The 17,714-nt window shown below is 40.3% G+C and overlaps 1 protein-coding gene across 5 annotated transcripts in view; it reads right to left on the reverse strand.

The window, feature by feature from the left end:
- GLRA2 (glycine receptor alpha 2) overlaps positions 1 to 17,714 on the reverse strand; it is a 189,235-nt gene that overhangs the window by 32,100 nt on the left and 139,421 nt on the right. For all 5 annotated transcript variants that reach the window (XM_020877628.2, XM_020877627.2, XM_070462606.1 and 2 more), the window contains one exon: positions 1,668 to 1,817. In XM_020877628.2, coding sequence (XP_020733287.1) covers positions 1,668 to 1,817 — 150 coding nt within the window. The remainder of the gene's footprint in view (positions 1 to 1,667; positions 1,818 to 17,714) is intronic.

Below are 17,714 nucleotides of genomic sequence, written 5' to 3' on the forward strand. Positions count from 1 at the left end.
AGGCTTGTGTGCCCTATATATATTTTTAATTGAAGCATAGTTAATTTACATTGTTGTGTTAGTTTCAGGTGTATGGCAAAGAGATTCAGTCATATATATGTGTGTATATATATGCAATCTTGTTCAGATTCTTTTCCATTATCAATTATAAGATACTGAGTAAAGTTCTCTGGGCTATACAGTAGGTCCTTTGTCATTTACCTATTTTATATATAGTAGTATATATATGATTTTTGGCCTCTTTTAAAATTATTATTATTTTTTTAAATTATTAATTGGAGGATAATTGCTTTACAATGTTGTATTGGTTTCTGCCATACAACAATGTGAATCAGTCATAAGTATACATATGTCCCCTCCCTCTGAGCCTCCCTCCCACCCCCTGACCCCATCCCACCCCTCTAGGTTGTCACAGAGTACTAATTTGAGTTCCCTGTATTTTAAAGTAACTTCCCACTAGCTATCTGTTTTACATATGGTAATGTGTATGTTTCAGTGCTACTCTCTCAATTTGTCCCACCCTCTCCTTCCCCTGCTGTGTCCACAAGTCTGTTCTCTATGTCTGTGTCTCTATTCCTGCCCTGCAAATAGGTTCATCAGCACCATTTTCTAGATTCCATATATATGTGTTAATATATGATATTTGTTTTTCTCACTCTGTATAACAGGCTCTAGGTTCATCCACCTCACTAGAACTGACTCAAATGTGTTCCTTTTTATGGCTGAGTAATATTCCATTGTATATATGTACCACAACTTCTTTATCCATTCATCTGTTGATGGACATCTAGGTTGCTTCCATGTCCTAGCTATTGTAAATAGTGCTTCAGTGAACATTGGGGTACATGTGTCTTTTTGAATTATGGTTTTCTCAGGGTATATAATGCAGGGGACCCAGGTTTGATCCCTGGGTCAGGAAGATCCTCCGGAGAAGGAAATGGCAACCCACTCCAGTACACTTGCCTGGAAAATCCATGGATGGAGGAGCCTTGGTGAGCTACAGTCCATGGGATTGCAAAGAGTTAGACACAACTGAACGACTTCACTTTCACTTTCAGAGTACATGCCCAGTAGTGGGATTGCTGGGTCATATGGTGGTTTTATTCCTAGTTTTTAAAGACATCTCCACACTGTTCTCCATGGTGAGTAGTGTGTACATGTTATTCCCAGTTTCCTAATTTATCCCTCCTCTCCCTTTCCCCTTTGGTAACCATAAGTTTGTTTTCTATGTCTGTGAGTCTATTTCTGTTTTATAAATAAGTTCATTTGTATCATTTTTTAGATTCCACATATAAGTGATATCATATGATATTTGTCTTTCTCTGTCTGACTTACGTCACTTAGTATGATAATATCTAGGTCCATCCATATTGCTCCAAATGGCATTATTTCATTCTTTTTATGGCTGAGTAATATTCCATTGTATATGTATACCACATCTGCTTTATCCATTCATCTCTTGATGAATTTTCTTTGTTAAATGTGACAAATCTGTCCCAATTTTAAAGGACCAACCTGAGCAGTAATTCAGTACAGTAGGATGAATCAGGACAAAAATTAACTTCAGCTTCTTGCTCACTATGTGTTGTTCTGTTTTCTAAATTACATTGACTGGTTAAACACCTCAAACTCTGCCTGACTTTGTCTGCACTCAGAGTCAACGGTACCTTATTTTGCCTCTTCTGTCTTCTCCGGAGCCTCAGAAACTCCTTGTGCTGCCTGGAGACAAAGTTCACTGCTGCATATTCCAGTAAGGCTGCAAACACAAACAGAAGGCACACCGCCATCCAGATGTCAATCGCTTTTACGTAGGAGACCTGAGAGAAAGGGAGAGAGAGAAGCTCCTTGAAAACTGGTGGCAAAACCGGGTTCCTATGGTGTGAGCAGCAGACAAACCTCAGTTCTCTTCAGCAAGGATTATTTTCTAGACTTTCCTTAAGAAAATACTTAAGCATTTTCCATCCCACTTTGCAGATTCTGAGCAGAGCAGTGAGAATTACAGCCCCCTCTCCAACCCCCGCCCCAGGTCCTTCTGTCTTTCTCAGTATAGTTCACCTACTCAAGTAGCCCGAGACCATCCCCAAAGATAACTACAAGAATTGCTTTGTGAAAACAAGGAAGAAAAACAAAACTTTGAGGTAAAACAGAGTCAGGGTTACTCTTGAAGCTGCTCATTTCCTTATATTTTTCTTAACATTTAAAAACTCATTAAGATAATTCTAAAACTCAGATGAGAAATAAACTATATGTGGCCTTGGGTCCTTGAAAAACCAGTTTGTAATTTCCATTCAACTTTTGATCCTAACTGATGTGGAAGCACATTTTTTTTCTTTTTTTGTTGAAGTGTACGATAATATAGGTTACAGGTGTACAGTATAGTTATTCACAATTTTTAAAGGTTTTGCTCCATCTGTTGGTTCATTTCCAAGGCAAACCATTCAACATCACAGTAATCCAAGTCTATGCCCCAACCACTGATGCCAAAGAAGCTGAAAGTTGAACAGTTCTATGAAGACCTACAAGACTTTCTAGAATAACAACAAAAAAAGATGTCCTTTTCATCATAGGGGATTGGAATGCAAAAGCAGGAAGTCAAGAAATACCTGGAGTAACAGGCAAGTTTGGCCTTGCAATATAAAATGAAGCAGGGCAAAGGCCTACAAAGTTTTCTCAAGAGAACATACTGGTCATAGCAAACCCCCCTTTTCAAAAACCCAACAGACCACTATACACATGGACATCACCAGATGGTCAATACTGAAATCAGATTGATTATATTCTTTGTAGCTGAAGATGGAGAAACTCTATACAGTCAGCAAAAAGACCTGAAGCTGACTGTGGCTCAGATCATGAGCTCCTTATTGCAAAATTCAGGTTTAAATTGAAGAAAGTAGGGAAAATCACTAGGCCATTCAGGTATGACCTAAATCAAATCCCTTATGATTATACAGTGGAGGTGATGAATAGATTCATGAGATTAGATCTGGTGGGCAGAGTGCCTGAAGAAATATGGACAGAGGTTCATAACATTGTATAGCAGGCAGTGAACAATCACAAAGAAAAATAAATGCAAAAAGGCAAATTTGAGGAGGCCTTACAAGTAGCTGAGAAAAGAAGAGAAGTGAAAGGCAAAGGAGAAAGGGAAAGATAAACCCAACTGAATGCAGAGTTCCAGAGAATAGCAAGGAGAGATAAGAAGGCCTCTTAAGTGAACAATGCAAAGAAATAGAGGAAAGCAATAGAATGGGAAAGATTAGAGATCTCATCAAGAAAATTGGAGATATCAAGGGAACATTTCATTCAAGGATGGGCACAATAAAGGACAGAAATGGCAAGGACCTAACAGAAGCAGAAGAGATTAAAAAGAGGTGGCAAGAATACACAGAAGAACTATACAAAAAAGGTCTTAATGACCCAGATAACCACAATGGTGTGGTCACTCACCTAGAGCCAGACATCCTGGAGTGTGAAGTCAAGTGGGCCTTAAGAAGCATCACTATGAACAAAGCTAGTGGAGGTGATGGAATTCCAGCTGAGCTGTTTCAAATCCTGAAAGATGATGCTGTTAAAGTGCTGCACTCAATATGTCAGCAAATTTGGAAAACTCAACAGTGGTCACAGGACTGGAAAAGGCCAGTTTTCATTCCAATCCCAAAGAAGGGCAGTGCCAAAGAATGTTCAAACTACCATACAATTGCACTCATTTCACCTTCCAGCAAGATAATGATCAAAAATCTGTCAAGCTAGGCTTCAGCAGTATGCAAACTGAGAAATTCCAGATGTACAAGCTGGATTTAGAAAAGGCAGAGGAATAAGAGATCAAATTGCCAACATCTGTTGGATCATAGAGAAAGCAAGAGAATTCCAGGGAAACATCTACTTGTGCTTCATTGTCTATGCTAAAACCTTTAACTGTGGATCGCAACAAACTGTTGACAATTCTTAAAGAGATAGAAATATCAGACTGCCTTACCTGTCTCCTAAGAAACCTGTATGCAGGTCAAGAAGCAACAGTTAGAACCAGACATGGAACAATGGATTGGTTCAAAATTGGGAAAGAGTATGTCAAGGCTGTATATTGTCACCTTGTTTATTTAACTTCTATGCAGAGTACATCATGTGAAATGCCAGGTTGGATGAATCACAAGCTGAAATCAAGATTGCTGGGAGAAATATCAGCAACCTCAGATGCTGCAGATAATACCACTCTAAAGGCAAAAATTGAAAAGGAACTAAAGAGCCTGTTGATAAGGGTGAAAGTGAAAAAACTGGCTTAAAACTCAGCATGCAAAAAATTAAGATGATGGCATCCGGCCCTATCACTTCATGGCAAATAGAAAGGGAGAAAATGGTATCAGTGGCAGATTTTATTTTTGTGGGCTCCAAAATCACTGTAGATGGTGACTGCAGCCATGAAATTAAAGACACTTGCTCCTTGGAAGGAAAGCTATGACAAACCTAGACAGCATATTAAAAAGCAGAGATGTCACTTTGCTGACAAATGTCCCGATAGTCAAAGCTGTGGTCTTTCCGGTAGTCATGTATGGATGTGAGAGTTGGACCATAAAGGATGAGCGCTGAAGAATTGATGCTTTTGAGCTGTGGTGCTGGAAAAGACTCTTGAGAGTCCCTTGGACAGCCAGGAGATCCAAACCAGTCAATCCTAAAGGAAGTCAACCCTGAATATTCATTGGAAGGACTGATGCTGAAGCTGAATGTCCAGTATTTGGCCACCTGATGCAAAGAGCTGACTCATTGGAAAAGACCCGGATGCTGGGAAAGATTGAGAGCAGGAGGAGAAGGGGACGACAGAGGATGAGATGGTTGGATGGCATCACCAATTCAGTGGACATGAGTTTGAGCAAACTCGATGAAATAATAAAGGAGAGAGAAGCCTGGGGTGCTGCAGTTCGTGGGGTGGCAAAGAATTGGACGCGACTGAACAACAACTCCATTTGTAGTTATTGTAAAATACTGTAAAATACTGTTAAATAAAGTGAGAGTGGGCATCCTTGTCTTGTTCTTGATCTTAGAGGAAATGTTTTCAGCTTTTCACCATTGAGTATGATGTTAGCTGTCAGTTTGTCATATACAGCTTTTATTATGTTGAAGTTAAATGTTTTTAAGCTATCACAATTCAGGAATATTCAGCCAAAATAAAATATCAGTGTTCTGGGCCTTGGGAAGGTATCTGGTTAGAAAGGAAATTTTCATAACCCTTTGGTGATTGGTTGAATATTTCATATGAAATACCTCATATATTTCATTATAATTTGATAAAGCAGAATCTGAAAGCAAATACTTTTTACTTGCAATGCAAATTTTCCCTCACGTCACTCAACTTCCAATTATTTTTTAAAATATGAGGGGAAAAATAACTAGATAAAGTTGTAACCTATTGGACAACAAACTACAAAGCTACCAGCTGTCTGTGTGAATGTGTACTGTGCTGTGCTGTGCTTAATCGCTCAGTTGTGTCCAACTCTTATGCTACCCCATGGACTGTAGCCAGCCAGGCTCCTCTGTCCAGGGGATTCTCCAGGCAAGAATACTGGAGTGGGTTGCCATGTCCTCCTCCAGGGGATCTTCCCAACCCAGGGATCAAACCCGGGTCTCCTGCATTGCAGGCAGATTCTTTACCATCTGAGCCACCAGGGAAGCCCATGAATGTGTACTATCTAGTTCCAATTTTAAATAGGGTTTCCAGAGTTTTGATAGCTGACACTGAATGTTTGCCAGTCAGAATTTTAAGCATTTTATATATATATTAATTTTCTAACCAGTATAACAACTGTATTACCCCCACTTTGTGATGAGGAAACTGGGTTACAGAGGTTAAATTATTACTGAAGATCAGAAAGCTAAAAGGTGGCAGAGCTAAGATTAGAATTGGAACTCAGTCTGACTGGTGATTCTTCTTTCTGAACATACACAAACATACTACTAGGATTATACCCTCTGTATCTTACATTTATTTCTCTTTGATCTTTATAGTAAGCATTTCCCATGTCATTTGACTTTCTTCTAAATCATAATTTTCAATACTTGTGTAATTGTCTAAACCATCATTAATTGTTCTGTATGATAGGATATTTAGGTGATTTTTTTGTTTTATTTTATGCTACTATAAATTCGGGGGCTGTGAATATCCTTCCCCTAATATTTGGCTGTATTTCATTTATTTGCTAGGTCAACTTTTAGACTTGGGACTATGGGAGTAAATTGTAAGAAAATAGGCTTCTGACTTAGAAAGTGTTAGGAACATAGAAGATGTAAAAGCAGAAACTCTAGAATAAGATGCCTGAAGTTAAGAAACACTACTCTTTTCCTTACTCTGACTTTGCCAGGTTGTTTAACCTCTCTTTGCCTCCCCTCCTCATCTGTATAAAGGAAAATAATAGTAGCTATTTCATAGAGTTATGTGGATAAAATCACTTAATGTATGCAGAGTGCTTAGAGTAGTGTTTGGCATAGAGTAAGTGCTATATAAATGTTGGCAATTATTTGTCTACATAAGGGTGTGATTTTGTTAAAGAAAAATCTTGGAAGAGACAGAAAAACAAGAAAGAAAATAAAAATCACCTACAGTCCTAGGATATTCCAATTATTATTTTTAAGGTTACCACTTGCCTTACACTATTTGTCTCCATCAATCTGAACTACTTGTCAGTCCCACATATGTTGTGACAAAGTGGTACAGCACCTGGGATGCTTATTCTCAGTCTTTCTGATTAATCGTTGACTCAGAACCCTTCATGAGTTGGCTCAGATACCAGCTTCTCCGGGAAGCCTCTGTAAGATTCCTCCTACTTTCGTCTCATCTGGGTTGGGGACCACTTTTCTTTGCTCCCTTATAACTCTCTGTTGAACCTGTCTGTTTCGTTTTAGTCCACCAGATTCCCTACTCCAACACTAGACCCACTAGACTGTAAACTTTTTAAAGAAAGATCCTATATAGTATTACTCTGTGTATCACCAGTCCAGGACCTGGCAAATAGTGAGTAGACATTGGATGTGGGATGAATGAATAAACGGATGTTTGAATGACAGAAGGAAGGGATGAAGGAAATACCTCATTGTCTTTCCTTTTTGTCCTGTAATTTCAAGAATTCTTCACTATATAACATTACCCACAATTGCATATATTGAATATTTCTGAGAGTGGACTGTTAGTGCAGTTTAAGTCTCTCTGTTCACCAAGCATTCCTGGAATGTTTCTTTCCTTAATAAGCAATAATTTTTTTTTTTTGTATTTGCTGTTCTGGAGCAGTCCTATTCTCCTGTAATAATAGAATATTTCCGATCACAGCATTCCTGGTTATATATTATTCAGATGGCCTTTAAATGTTTTAAGACCTAATAATGAGAAGAATTTGTCAATGCCTGTTAGATGTTCACATGAAGAAAGTCCAGTAGAATTCACCATCATTCCTCCCCTTCCTGATGTTTACAGCATTCAGTCATTTGTGAACCTAGCCCCCCACCCCCCTTCTAGCCATCAGCAGACCAGGCACATAAATGGCTTCTTTTATAACCGCCTATAAACGAATCCTCATCTCTTAATCATTTTGGCTGGTCTCCAAGTTTCCTCCAAATCATGATCATCTTTCCAGCATTGAAGTGCTGGTATTAAATGCATTATTCACACGGACTTAGAAGGTACTGTGAGACATCTATTACATATGATGGGATGTCCTTCCGTGCCGCTCTCTCAGGACTGAAATGCCTTTTTGTTACTTTTATCCAGCTCTGATGTCAGATTCTCTCTCTTTGGCTGCTAATTCTTACATGTTTTTAGCTCATGTTTTTTCCTGTCATATTATCTTTATGATTTGGGGGCTTACATGAGCCATTCCTGAACTACTTTACTACAATCTTGCAAAATACTTTTTGTATAAATGAAATTCTCAAAATGCTATTATGATTCATTGAATTGTTAGTTTTCCAGGTATATTTAATTCAGAAACATAAACATTGAGGGCCTACTATGTGAAAGGCACTGTAGTAGGTGCTGAATGGAAGACGGGGCAGAAGATATGAGAATAACTAAGATTCACATCTGTTCTTCTCAGGACTCCTCAGATGAGACTTTGGGGAACCTGTTCACATGGTTCACATGCTCCAGAAAATGTCACTCACGTAGGTCAGTTCAGTTCAGTCGCTCAGTCATGTCTGACTCTTTGCGACCCCATGGACTGCAGCACGCCAGGCCTCTCTGTCCATCACCAACTCCCAGAGTTTACCCAAACTCATGTCCATCAAGTCAGCGGTGCCATCCAACCATCTCATCCTCTGTCTTCTCCTTCTCTTCCCACCTTCAATCTTCACAACAAACTGTGGAAAATTCTTATAGAGATGGGAATACCAGACCTGCCTTACCTGCCTCCTGAGAAACCTGTATGCAGGTCAAGAAGCAACAGTTAGAACTGGACATGGAACAACAGACTGGTTCCAAATTGGGAAAGGAGTACGTCAAGGCTGTATATTGTCACCCTGGCTTATTTAACTTATATATGCAGAGTACATCATGCAAAATGCCAGGCTGGATGAAGCACAAGCTGGAATCAAGATTGCTGGGAGAAATATCAATAACCTCAGATATGCAGATGACACCACCCTTATGGCAGAAAGTGAAGAACTAAAGAGCCTCTTGATGAAAGTGAAAGAGGAGAGTGAAAAAGTTGGCTTAAAACTCAACATTCAGAAAACTAAGATCATGGCATCTGGATCCCATCACTTCATGGCAAATAGATGGGGAAACAGTGGAAACAGTGAGAGACTTTATTTTGGGGGGCTCCAAAATCACTGCAGATGGTGACTGCAGCCATGAAATTAAAAGACACTTGCTCCTTGGAAGAAAAACTATGACCAACCTAGACAGCATATTAAAAAGCAGAGACATTACTTTGCCAACAAAGGTCCGTCCAGTCAAAGCTATGGTTTTTCCAGTAGCCATGTATGAATGTAGAGTTAGACTATAAAGAAAGCTGAGCGCTGAAAGAGAATTGATGCTTTTGAATTGTGGTGTTGGAGAAGACTCTCCAGAGTCCCTTGGACTGCAAGGAGATCCAACCAGTCCATCCTAAAGGAACTGAACCTAGGACACCAGTAAACTAGAATTTCCAGTTCAGCTGGATCCCCAGTGGAATGTGGGAAGAAATAATACACACTGCTTTAAAAGACACAGGGCCACTCAATTCACAGTGTAATGTAATGTGAGAGAGACATAAATTTTTATTCTATTAAGCCATGGAGATTTCAGGGTTTTGTGTTTCCCACACTCAAGCCCATCTCTCAGCCCTGATCACTCACCAGCATTCTTGTACTAATTCTAAAAAGCCCAGACAATTCCCTGGTGGTCCAGTGGTTAGGAATCTGTGCTTTCACTGCAGGGGACCCAGGTTTAATCCCCCATGACAAAGAATTATACAGTTTCAAATGTTAGTAGTGTTAAGGTCTGAGAAATTTGGTCTACACTCTTCTCCTAGCATGGAAGTTCTTCCTCCCTTTTCCTGCTTTCTCTGTCTGTTTAGCTCAAAGTCCATCTCCATGCTTTTTCTGCCTAATCTAGGCCACAATAACCTTACTCATCTTTAGCATTTGTAATACACTTATAGTGAGGATCAGATAGTTGAGAGTTTGCTAAATGTTTGCATGTGTTATGTGTCCAACTAAAGTATAGGATGCCTGGAGGATAAAGACTGAGGGATGTCTTTTGTATCTATACCACCAAGGGCAAGTCTTTATGCATTAAGTGCCTTATAGTTTCTGTTGGTTGACAAGTTATTCAAGCTGCATATAAATTCAAATTTCTTTCACAGTCACTGAAGGGAAAAAAATTATCTTACATCTTTTAAAGCCAATAACTGATGATATTGAGATTACTCTAGATTTATTTTCACTAAGGGAAAGAAGAATACTTACTCTGTTGAATTTACAATTCAAGTACTTTACAAACATATCTGATGAAACAGTAGAGTAAGTGAAGTTGTTTAGGTTTTTGTGACACGAAATAAGCATTTATCTGATATTTGAACAGATTAGTTAGTTGGTGCAGTTTAGCTCATTGCTCAGTTACTTTGGCATCATGTTGACATTTCCTAGAGATGTTTTTATTAGTGTTTTTTTCCCAACACTGTCTAGGTATGTTTTAAAAACTTGGCAGTTTTTCTTAAGGAAATCTTTTCATTAATTATATATTCAGATTAGATTCAAAATGGAGAATCAAGCCATGAATGTATTTACTTTAGTCCCATAATTTGTTTTGTCTATATTTGTCTATATAGTCTATTCCAAGACTATACTATTTCTTATGTCATGAAGCCAGTTATTCATGAGTTGGGCCATTTTCTACCCAATGAATATTGCCAGCATAGAAGAGTGGCTTGTTGTATAAAATTGCCTAAATGTGCTTATAGCATGTATGTCTTCTCCACCCATCATGAGCAAGGCACTCCTATTAGACAGTGTGCCAACTAAAATATATCCACATTCCCAGCCCCTAGGCTGACCCCAGAGAACTGTGACAGTCCTCCAGTAGCCAGTCAAGGAGGATGGGTTATGAACAAGAATGGACGGAAGTTCTCTACAATAGAGAAAAATCACAAGTGATTGTGGTAAACCAAATATTATTTTAATAGAAAAGATACAAAATGGAATTTATAGGGCAATCTCAAAATACTAAGATATTTTTCTTGCTTTAAGTGGAATGATGTCTCACACCCATCTGCTTGAGTTAATGTTTAATTATTCTCAAAGTATGCATACAAGCCCTTGCTAAACTGGAATAGAAGCTTTTCTGCTCTGTACAGTACAGTTTATTTTTATCCAATTTAGAGAGAAAAATTTTAATTAACCCTGATTAATGCAGCTGTTGAAATGGATACCTATTGGTCACAGTAGCCTGACTTGTGCTTCCATTACACGGAACAAAAGATTTTGGTAGCTTCAATCAATTTGTCTTTAATTGAGTGCTATGAAGTATACCACCACCCTCTCCATCCTTATTTTATGGGGAGAAAAATAAGTTTATTAAATGCATGTCTCACCCTTATACAGGTAGCAATCAACAAAGATGAAAATGAGAATTCCGGCTTTGACTTTTTGTTTTGTCTCTTACCTACATTCAGTCATGGTAAAAAATATCATCAGAAAAAATATAGACAGTCGAATTAATCCTAGTACCAAAGATTCATGGTGTTGTACATTTTTATCTTTACAATTTTACTGTCAAGATGCCATTTTTATTGCCCAATTAAAGAGCTCACATCTGCTGTTTGATGCCAGGAAAATCAGATTTCCTTGGCAGAGAAAGATGGTGACAGCACTGACTACCTGGCCTGTCCCAGTGTAACCACCCCCACCCCGTTTTCTCTCCATGTCTTAAGCTCTCACTGGGTTCTGGGTAGAGTACTGAATAAAGGAAACTCTTATGAGAGTGCTGTTTGTAGAAACAGCCATTGGGTGGCAGTGCCTCCAAGCCTGGTACCTGCAGGATCCAGCTAGTTACCAACAATACTTAGATCATCAGGACAGGATTTGAACATCATTCAGGGACCAGATAATTTTGGTGTTGAGAGGCACACAAGTCTCGTTAGCTGGTATTATCTCCAAAGATGAATAAGTTTCATTATGGTAGTCAGAAAACTGTTCAAAGCCAAGCACACTATTCATGTGAATTTTGTGAGTGGAGAGGTAGGAGAAGGGCAGAACGGCCAGCCCCAGAATGCACAAGTAATCCTAGGTGACCACCTGCTATGAGAGGCATCATGGGGACACCCTGGGCTTCCCTGGTGGCTCAGCAGTGAAGAATCTGCCTGCCAATGCAGGAGATGCAGGTTCAGTCTCTGGGTCAGGAAGATCTCCTGGAGAAGGAAATGGCCACCCACTCCAGTATTCTTGCCTGGAGAATCCCATGGACAGAGGAGCCTGGTGGGCTACAGTCCACGAGGTCACAAAGAGTTGGACATGACTTAGAGACTAAACAACAACAACAACTTGACACCCTAGAAAAAGGCACCCCCCAAGGCTCAGCAACTGTAGGCATCTGGGTGAGGGAGCCAAGGTGAGGAGAGAGTGGCATCTGAAGAAGGGGAGGAAGCAGGACTAGGGGAGATCTTCTTCCTTGTGCTGTGTCTGCCACATGTCTCACCATATTCTCAGCTGATAGACAGGAATAGTGACTCCTTCCATAATCTGCTTCCTATGGGCGTACCTTCGATGACAAAAGAAGTGCAATACATTGCTTCTTAAGCCAGGGCAGGAATGAGGAAGGAGTTGGGAGCAAATTGCCCATCAGTGTAAGAATAACTGCAGTGAAGAAAAGAGCCAATTGGATGGTCTCAGTTTTGGAAAGACAATCACAGGGTTTTGCTGGATAATGAGATGATGCTCCACTGAATAGATATCTGTGTAGTCAGTGTGTGTGTGTGTGTGTGTGTGTGTGTGTGTGTGTGTGTGTGTGTGTCTGTTAGAGAGAGAAGGAAAATTGGGGAGAATATGAAGATGGGAAAAGAAGAAAGGTAATGAAGAGCTTTGGAGCCAGACCACCTTGGATTTGAATCCTAGCTGAATGACCAATGAACATTTTGGAATCTCAAGTTTGTCATATTAAACTAGGGACCCAAGGATTCCAGTGTCATTGAGAGATTGCATAAAACACTTTAGGTAAACCTTAACGCTTAATTGGCAGATTGTAGACCCTCAGTCACATTGGTTTGCCAGGGATGTGTTCTGTAAGACATTACATAATTCAAAACTTGCATAATTCAAGACAGTCTTCCCTGGAGGTATAAATGTAAATTTGTTGTATTTCATGTTCTGTGCATGCAGTAAGACTTTATTGGTATTTTTATACTGCCCTATTTCAAATTCACATAAGCTAAGTTCACGTAAAATGGCACCTCATTGTAGTGAGCACTCATACATGTCAGGAGGGCTGAAATGTGCTACTACAAAAACCAAACAACAAACTTTCACCACCATCATCAGTGAAATGCTTGCAAGCACACAACTCTATGAGTTATCTCTGAGACAAAGATAGGAAAACTGAGTTACTTGTTAAGTTTACCAAGATCACACAAGTGGATGAGCAGCCATTCACATGAACTGTGGCTTGACTCCACCCTAAGGGGTTTTCTGGTTCCCTGATCGCTGTGGAAACTTCTGTCCCCAAGGAGTGAGTCAGGAGAATTATAGACTGTGATTTCACCAGAGGACAACATCTGATGTAAAAGAGGTAAGAGAATCCAGGCAGTGGGCTGGGTGATTACAAAAGAGCACAGTCACACCTGCAGCCATGGAGCTCCCATGAAAGGAAATGTTGAAAGATGAACCACAGTTTTCCATTTTCTTTCTCAGCCATGAGTGCTTTTCCTACATCTTTGTTTACTCACCACCCACCTCACCCCAGGTTCAAATTTCATACTTGTGAACAAGGAAGCAGAGGGGAGAAATGTGGTAAAAAAAAAAAAAAAACTGTCCAGTCTCCTTCTTTGGAATAAACCTGAGGGAAAGGCCTTGGAATGGTGGGTAGGTTTTGCAGTGATGACAAATGTTTTCTCCTGCCCTCCATCCAGTGCTCCCCAGAGAGGAGGCTGGAAAGGAGAGGAAATCTGGAGAAGCTGAACAGTCTCACCCCCGAGACTGGGCTCATTGATTTATGATGTCCAAGTTGGCTGTGCTCCCTGGAGTAAGATGTGGAGACTGGATCAGGAAGGCAGCACAGGCCAAATCTCTCACCCCCAACCATTTCTGAAACCCTGAACCTTAGCAGAGTGAGTGGGTGGGCCACTGTGGGACATGCACAGGCTCTGTATCATCCCAGAGCAAACATGATGGTAGACTTCTGATGCAAGCAAATTTCTGAGATGCTTGGGGTTGGTGAGATAGATGGGCAATGGATGATTCTGCACTACAGAACCGTGGCAGTCTGAGAAGCCTTTTTCAACCTGCAGTGATACCTCCAAGAACATCTGGGATCCTGTGATGACTCTGGGGTACAAAGAGTCTTCTCCAGGTGCTGGACTTCCCCACAATGCACCTGAATTCTCTGAGTACTGGGACGCCACTGCCTGTGGATGAGGACGGGTATTCCTTTGGTGGAGGACCATAGTGTTTCACAACTGAGATAGCGGTATCAATTAAATGGCAGTCGGTGGTAGCCAAGAAGCTTTGCACCCACCCCTTGGCCTATGAGCTGGTTTAGCATCAGTTCTGTACTTTATTGTGAGCTCATGATGCAGGCAGCAGATCAGTGAGGATGGCACCACAGGAGCCACCTTAACAGAAACCTTCCCTTCTTGACTTGAGACCCTGGGCACTCGTGCCTGGGACATGCCAACCTCAAGCTCCTGAATCAAATCGGCTCCCTACGGTCTCATAGCATCCACAATGAACCTGACATGGAAATAGTCCAGGCCCTCATCACATTCAAGTTTACATGTGGGGAGAAGAAAACAAGAAAAAGAACTGCAGGTCAGTCAGAGGCTGGGAATTAACGTGATGCAAGAGTCTCTGGCTGGGCTGGTGATCTCACTTTTTGTTACTGTAAATTACCAAAGAGCTAGTCTCAACTGTGTCCATTTCCTGAGCAGCATTTTGATGCAAGTCAGTTCCATGTCTTTCTCCTCACCACAAAATGAGAAGTTTTACAAACTACCCACTAAAAATTAGACTTATTTACACTAGATATGAGCCTATAGGAGTCTGTTTGTAATTCAAAAGAAATACTACAGCATCTTGAATAAAATGACACAGAAAAGCAAGCTCTTTGACAAAATTTAAAAGGCCATGCCATCAGGAGGCATTTTAATATTTCAATATGTTAAGTGTACAGAATGCTTAAAAAAAAAGAAAGAAAAAATGGGAATGTGGAAAGATTTGGGTTGGACTTATTGAGCACATCAGTTTCTGATATGTAAGCTCCATATATCTGCTTCACACAGTTTAAATGAGTCCTACTCCTTTGGTGGAAATCAATCCTGTAGCATTACAGAAGCTAAGAAAAGGCAGCAGGGCTGTGATGGAGAGAACAATGAGAAGATGCCAAGGATGTGAGTCTTGGCTTTGCCACTGGCTGACATTGCAAACATGACCACATTATTTCACCCTTATGGGCCTCAGGTTCCTTCTTGGAAATATAAAAGTGTTGGATGATCATCTCTAAGGTTTCTGATAATCTATCACTCAAGGGAAAGAGAAAGTGATGAGAGAGGAAACCAAATCAGTAGCAGGACGGGGTCTCAATCTCAAGGTAACAGGGGCCATGAGTACCAGAACCAGCCTCCAGGCTCTCTGGTCTGCCATCTTACAACATTCAATGTCATCCAGTAATGTGTATTCATTGAGCACCTCAGTGTTCTAGGCAGCGCCTGCCTAAAATGGTGAATTCCTTGCTCAGAAAGAAATTGTATTGATAAAAACATTTATCTGCATAAGGCTGTGTGGAGCAAATGTGCTACGAGTTCATCTGCAAGTTTAGTGAGAGAATCTCCTGTAAATCATTAAATACTTTAAGCTTTTGAACCTTGCTGCTTTTTTGCCTAAGAGATTTTTTGGGGGGAACACTTTAATAACTCTCAACTTGCATACAAAGAAGCTCTAAACCATAGAGGGATAGGAGTTGATAAGGCTGAATTTCTGGTTACCTGGTGGGATAAATCTGATAAGAATTCTATATGATTTTCAAAGGATCCCCAGCAGGATTGAATTGCACTTGCTGCTCATGGTAAGTGATTCAGTAATAGACTTTATTGGCTTTTCTCGTTTCCTCGTTTACTCTCCATGTTCTCTCACTAGCCATTCCTGAGACTGCCTCCTAAACACTTGTTATGCAAGTAACATCCAACACTTGTTATGTGATCTGTAGTTTTCTGAAGCAAGTGGCGCAAACCTACAATTAAATCGAGGAAACCTGATGCGAAAGTGATGCCTGTCATATATGCACTGTTTAGAACCAGATTAGCAAACAAACCACAGGTCCTCCTGAAAATTCCTTTCCCATTGACAAAAGCCCTATACCTGGCTGGTTTGCACATCATCAATGACAATGGAATGTCAACACAGTTCAGAAACCAATCTGGAGAAGTAAGCATCAGAGCAATTTGGGATCTATATTACCTATGCAATTTAACAACCATTACATCCCCTTTTGCTCTTCACAGCTAGTTTTAAATTGACAAAATTAGAATTATGTAACTATAACAAAAACTAATTTCCAATCTATTACTACACAATTCTGCATATACCAACCCTCCTGGGGCCAGGGAAATAATGAGAGTAGCTTATTTGTAGAAACATCATAGAAACTGTTCCATGCTAGGTATGCAGTTTGTTAGGGAGATTGAATCACAGTTATATTTTGAGCCCAAAAGGATGTAGCTATTGTTTTATTTTTATTTTTTATTAAAAAAATTTATTTATTTATTTTAATTGGAGGCTAATTACTTTAAAATATTGTAGTGGTTTTTGCCATACATCGACATGAATCAGCCACGGGCTGTAGCTATCATGAAGGAGCTATTAATCATTGTTGGAGGATGGAGGGAATGAAAAGTTCCCATAGAACTGAGAAGGCATCTTGAGACCAAAAAATGAGGGAGGCAACTCCATATTATTAGTAAATTAGTTTATTATAGGGTAGCATACTCACAGGGTGAGATCAGGATCAGGCAGACAATGAACTGGAAGCATATGCAACTGCACTCCACATGGCCAAAGGGCCACTGGTACAGATTTACAGTTAATCTGGAGTATAGGGGTAGGGGCTTGGAAATAGGACATGCCATCCTAAGTCAGAATTCATGAAAGGGTAACTAGTCTGGTGGGTGCCAGGAATATGTCAGCAAAGATTTTCATCATTGTTTGGGGACTAACAGACCATAAAGGCCATCTGGGTTCTAATGATTATTAAACAATTGTTGGAGAAGACTCTTGAGAGTCCCTTGGACTGCAAGGAGATCAAACCAGTCAATCCTAAAGGAAATCAACCCTGAATATTGCATTGGAAGGACTGATGCTGAAGCTCCAATACTTTGACCACCTGATGCAAAGAGCCGACTCATTGGAAAAGACCCTGATGCTGGGAAAGATGGAAGGCAAAAGGAGAAGGGGACAGCAGAGGATGAGATGGTTAGATAGCATCACCAACTCAATGGACATGAATCTGAGCAAACTCCAGGAGACAATGAAGGACAGGGAAGCCTGGTGTGCTGCAGTCCATGGGGTCACAAAGAGTCGGACACAACTTAGCGACTGAACAACAGCAGTTAATTACAAAATTCTCTTGACAGAGAAGAGCTTTACTGCATAATATAGTTCTGGGCATGATCAGCTAAAGGACAGAAGAAACTAAGGGCCCAAGATGGCCTCACTTGGGCTGGCAGCCATACACTCTGATTTTCAGGACATCAATTAAAACTGTTAATGGCATCACACTGAAACACCAATGAAAACTTGGTTTTACTATCATGTGGTAGGCAGCCTTCTAAAATGGACCCCAGTGATTCTTGCCTCCTGGTATTTATATTCTTGGCTAACCCCCTCCACTTGACTGTGGGCTAGACCTAGCAACTTGCTTCTGACATACAATATGGCAAAAATGACAGGAAGTTACTTTCATGATGAGGTTGTAAAAGATCGAGTTTCATCTTTCTTGCACTTTCTTTCTTGCTGGCATTCTCTCTGGCTCTCCTCATGGCTTGCCATCACAGAGA

The sequence above is a fragment of the Odocoileus virginianus genome, unplaced genomic scaffold (genome assembly GCF_023699985.2).
Source record: "Odocoileus virginianus isolate 20LAN1187 ecotype Illinois unplaced genomic scaffold, Ovbor_1.2 Unplaced_Scaffold_6, whole genome shotgun sequence".
Lineage (NCBI taxonomy): Eukaryota > Metazoa > Chordata > Mammalia > Artiodactyla > Cervidae > Odocoileus > Odocoileus virginianus.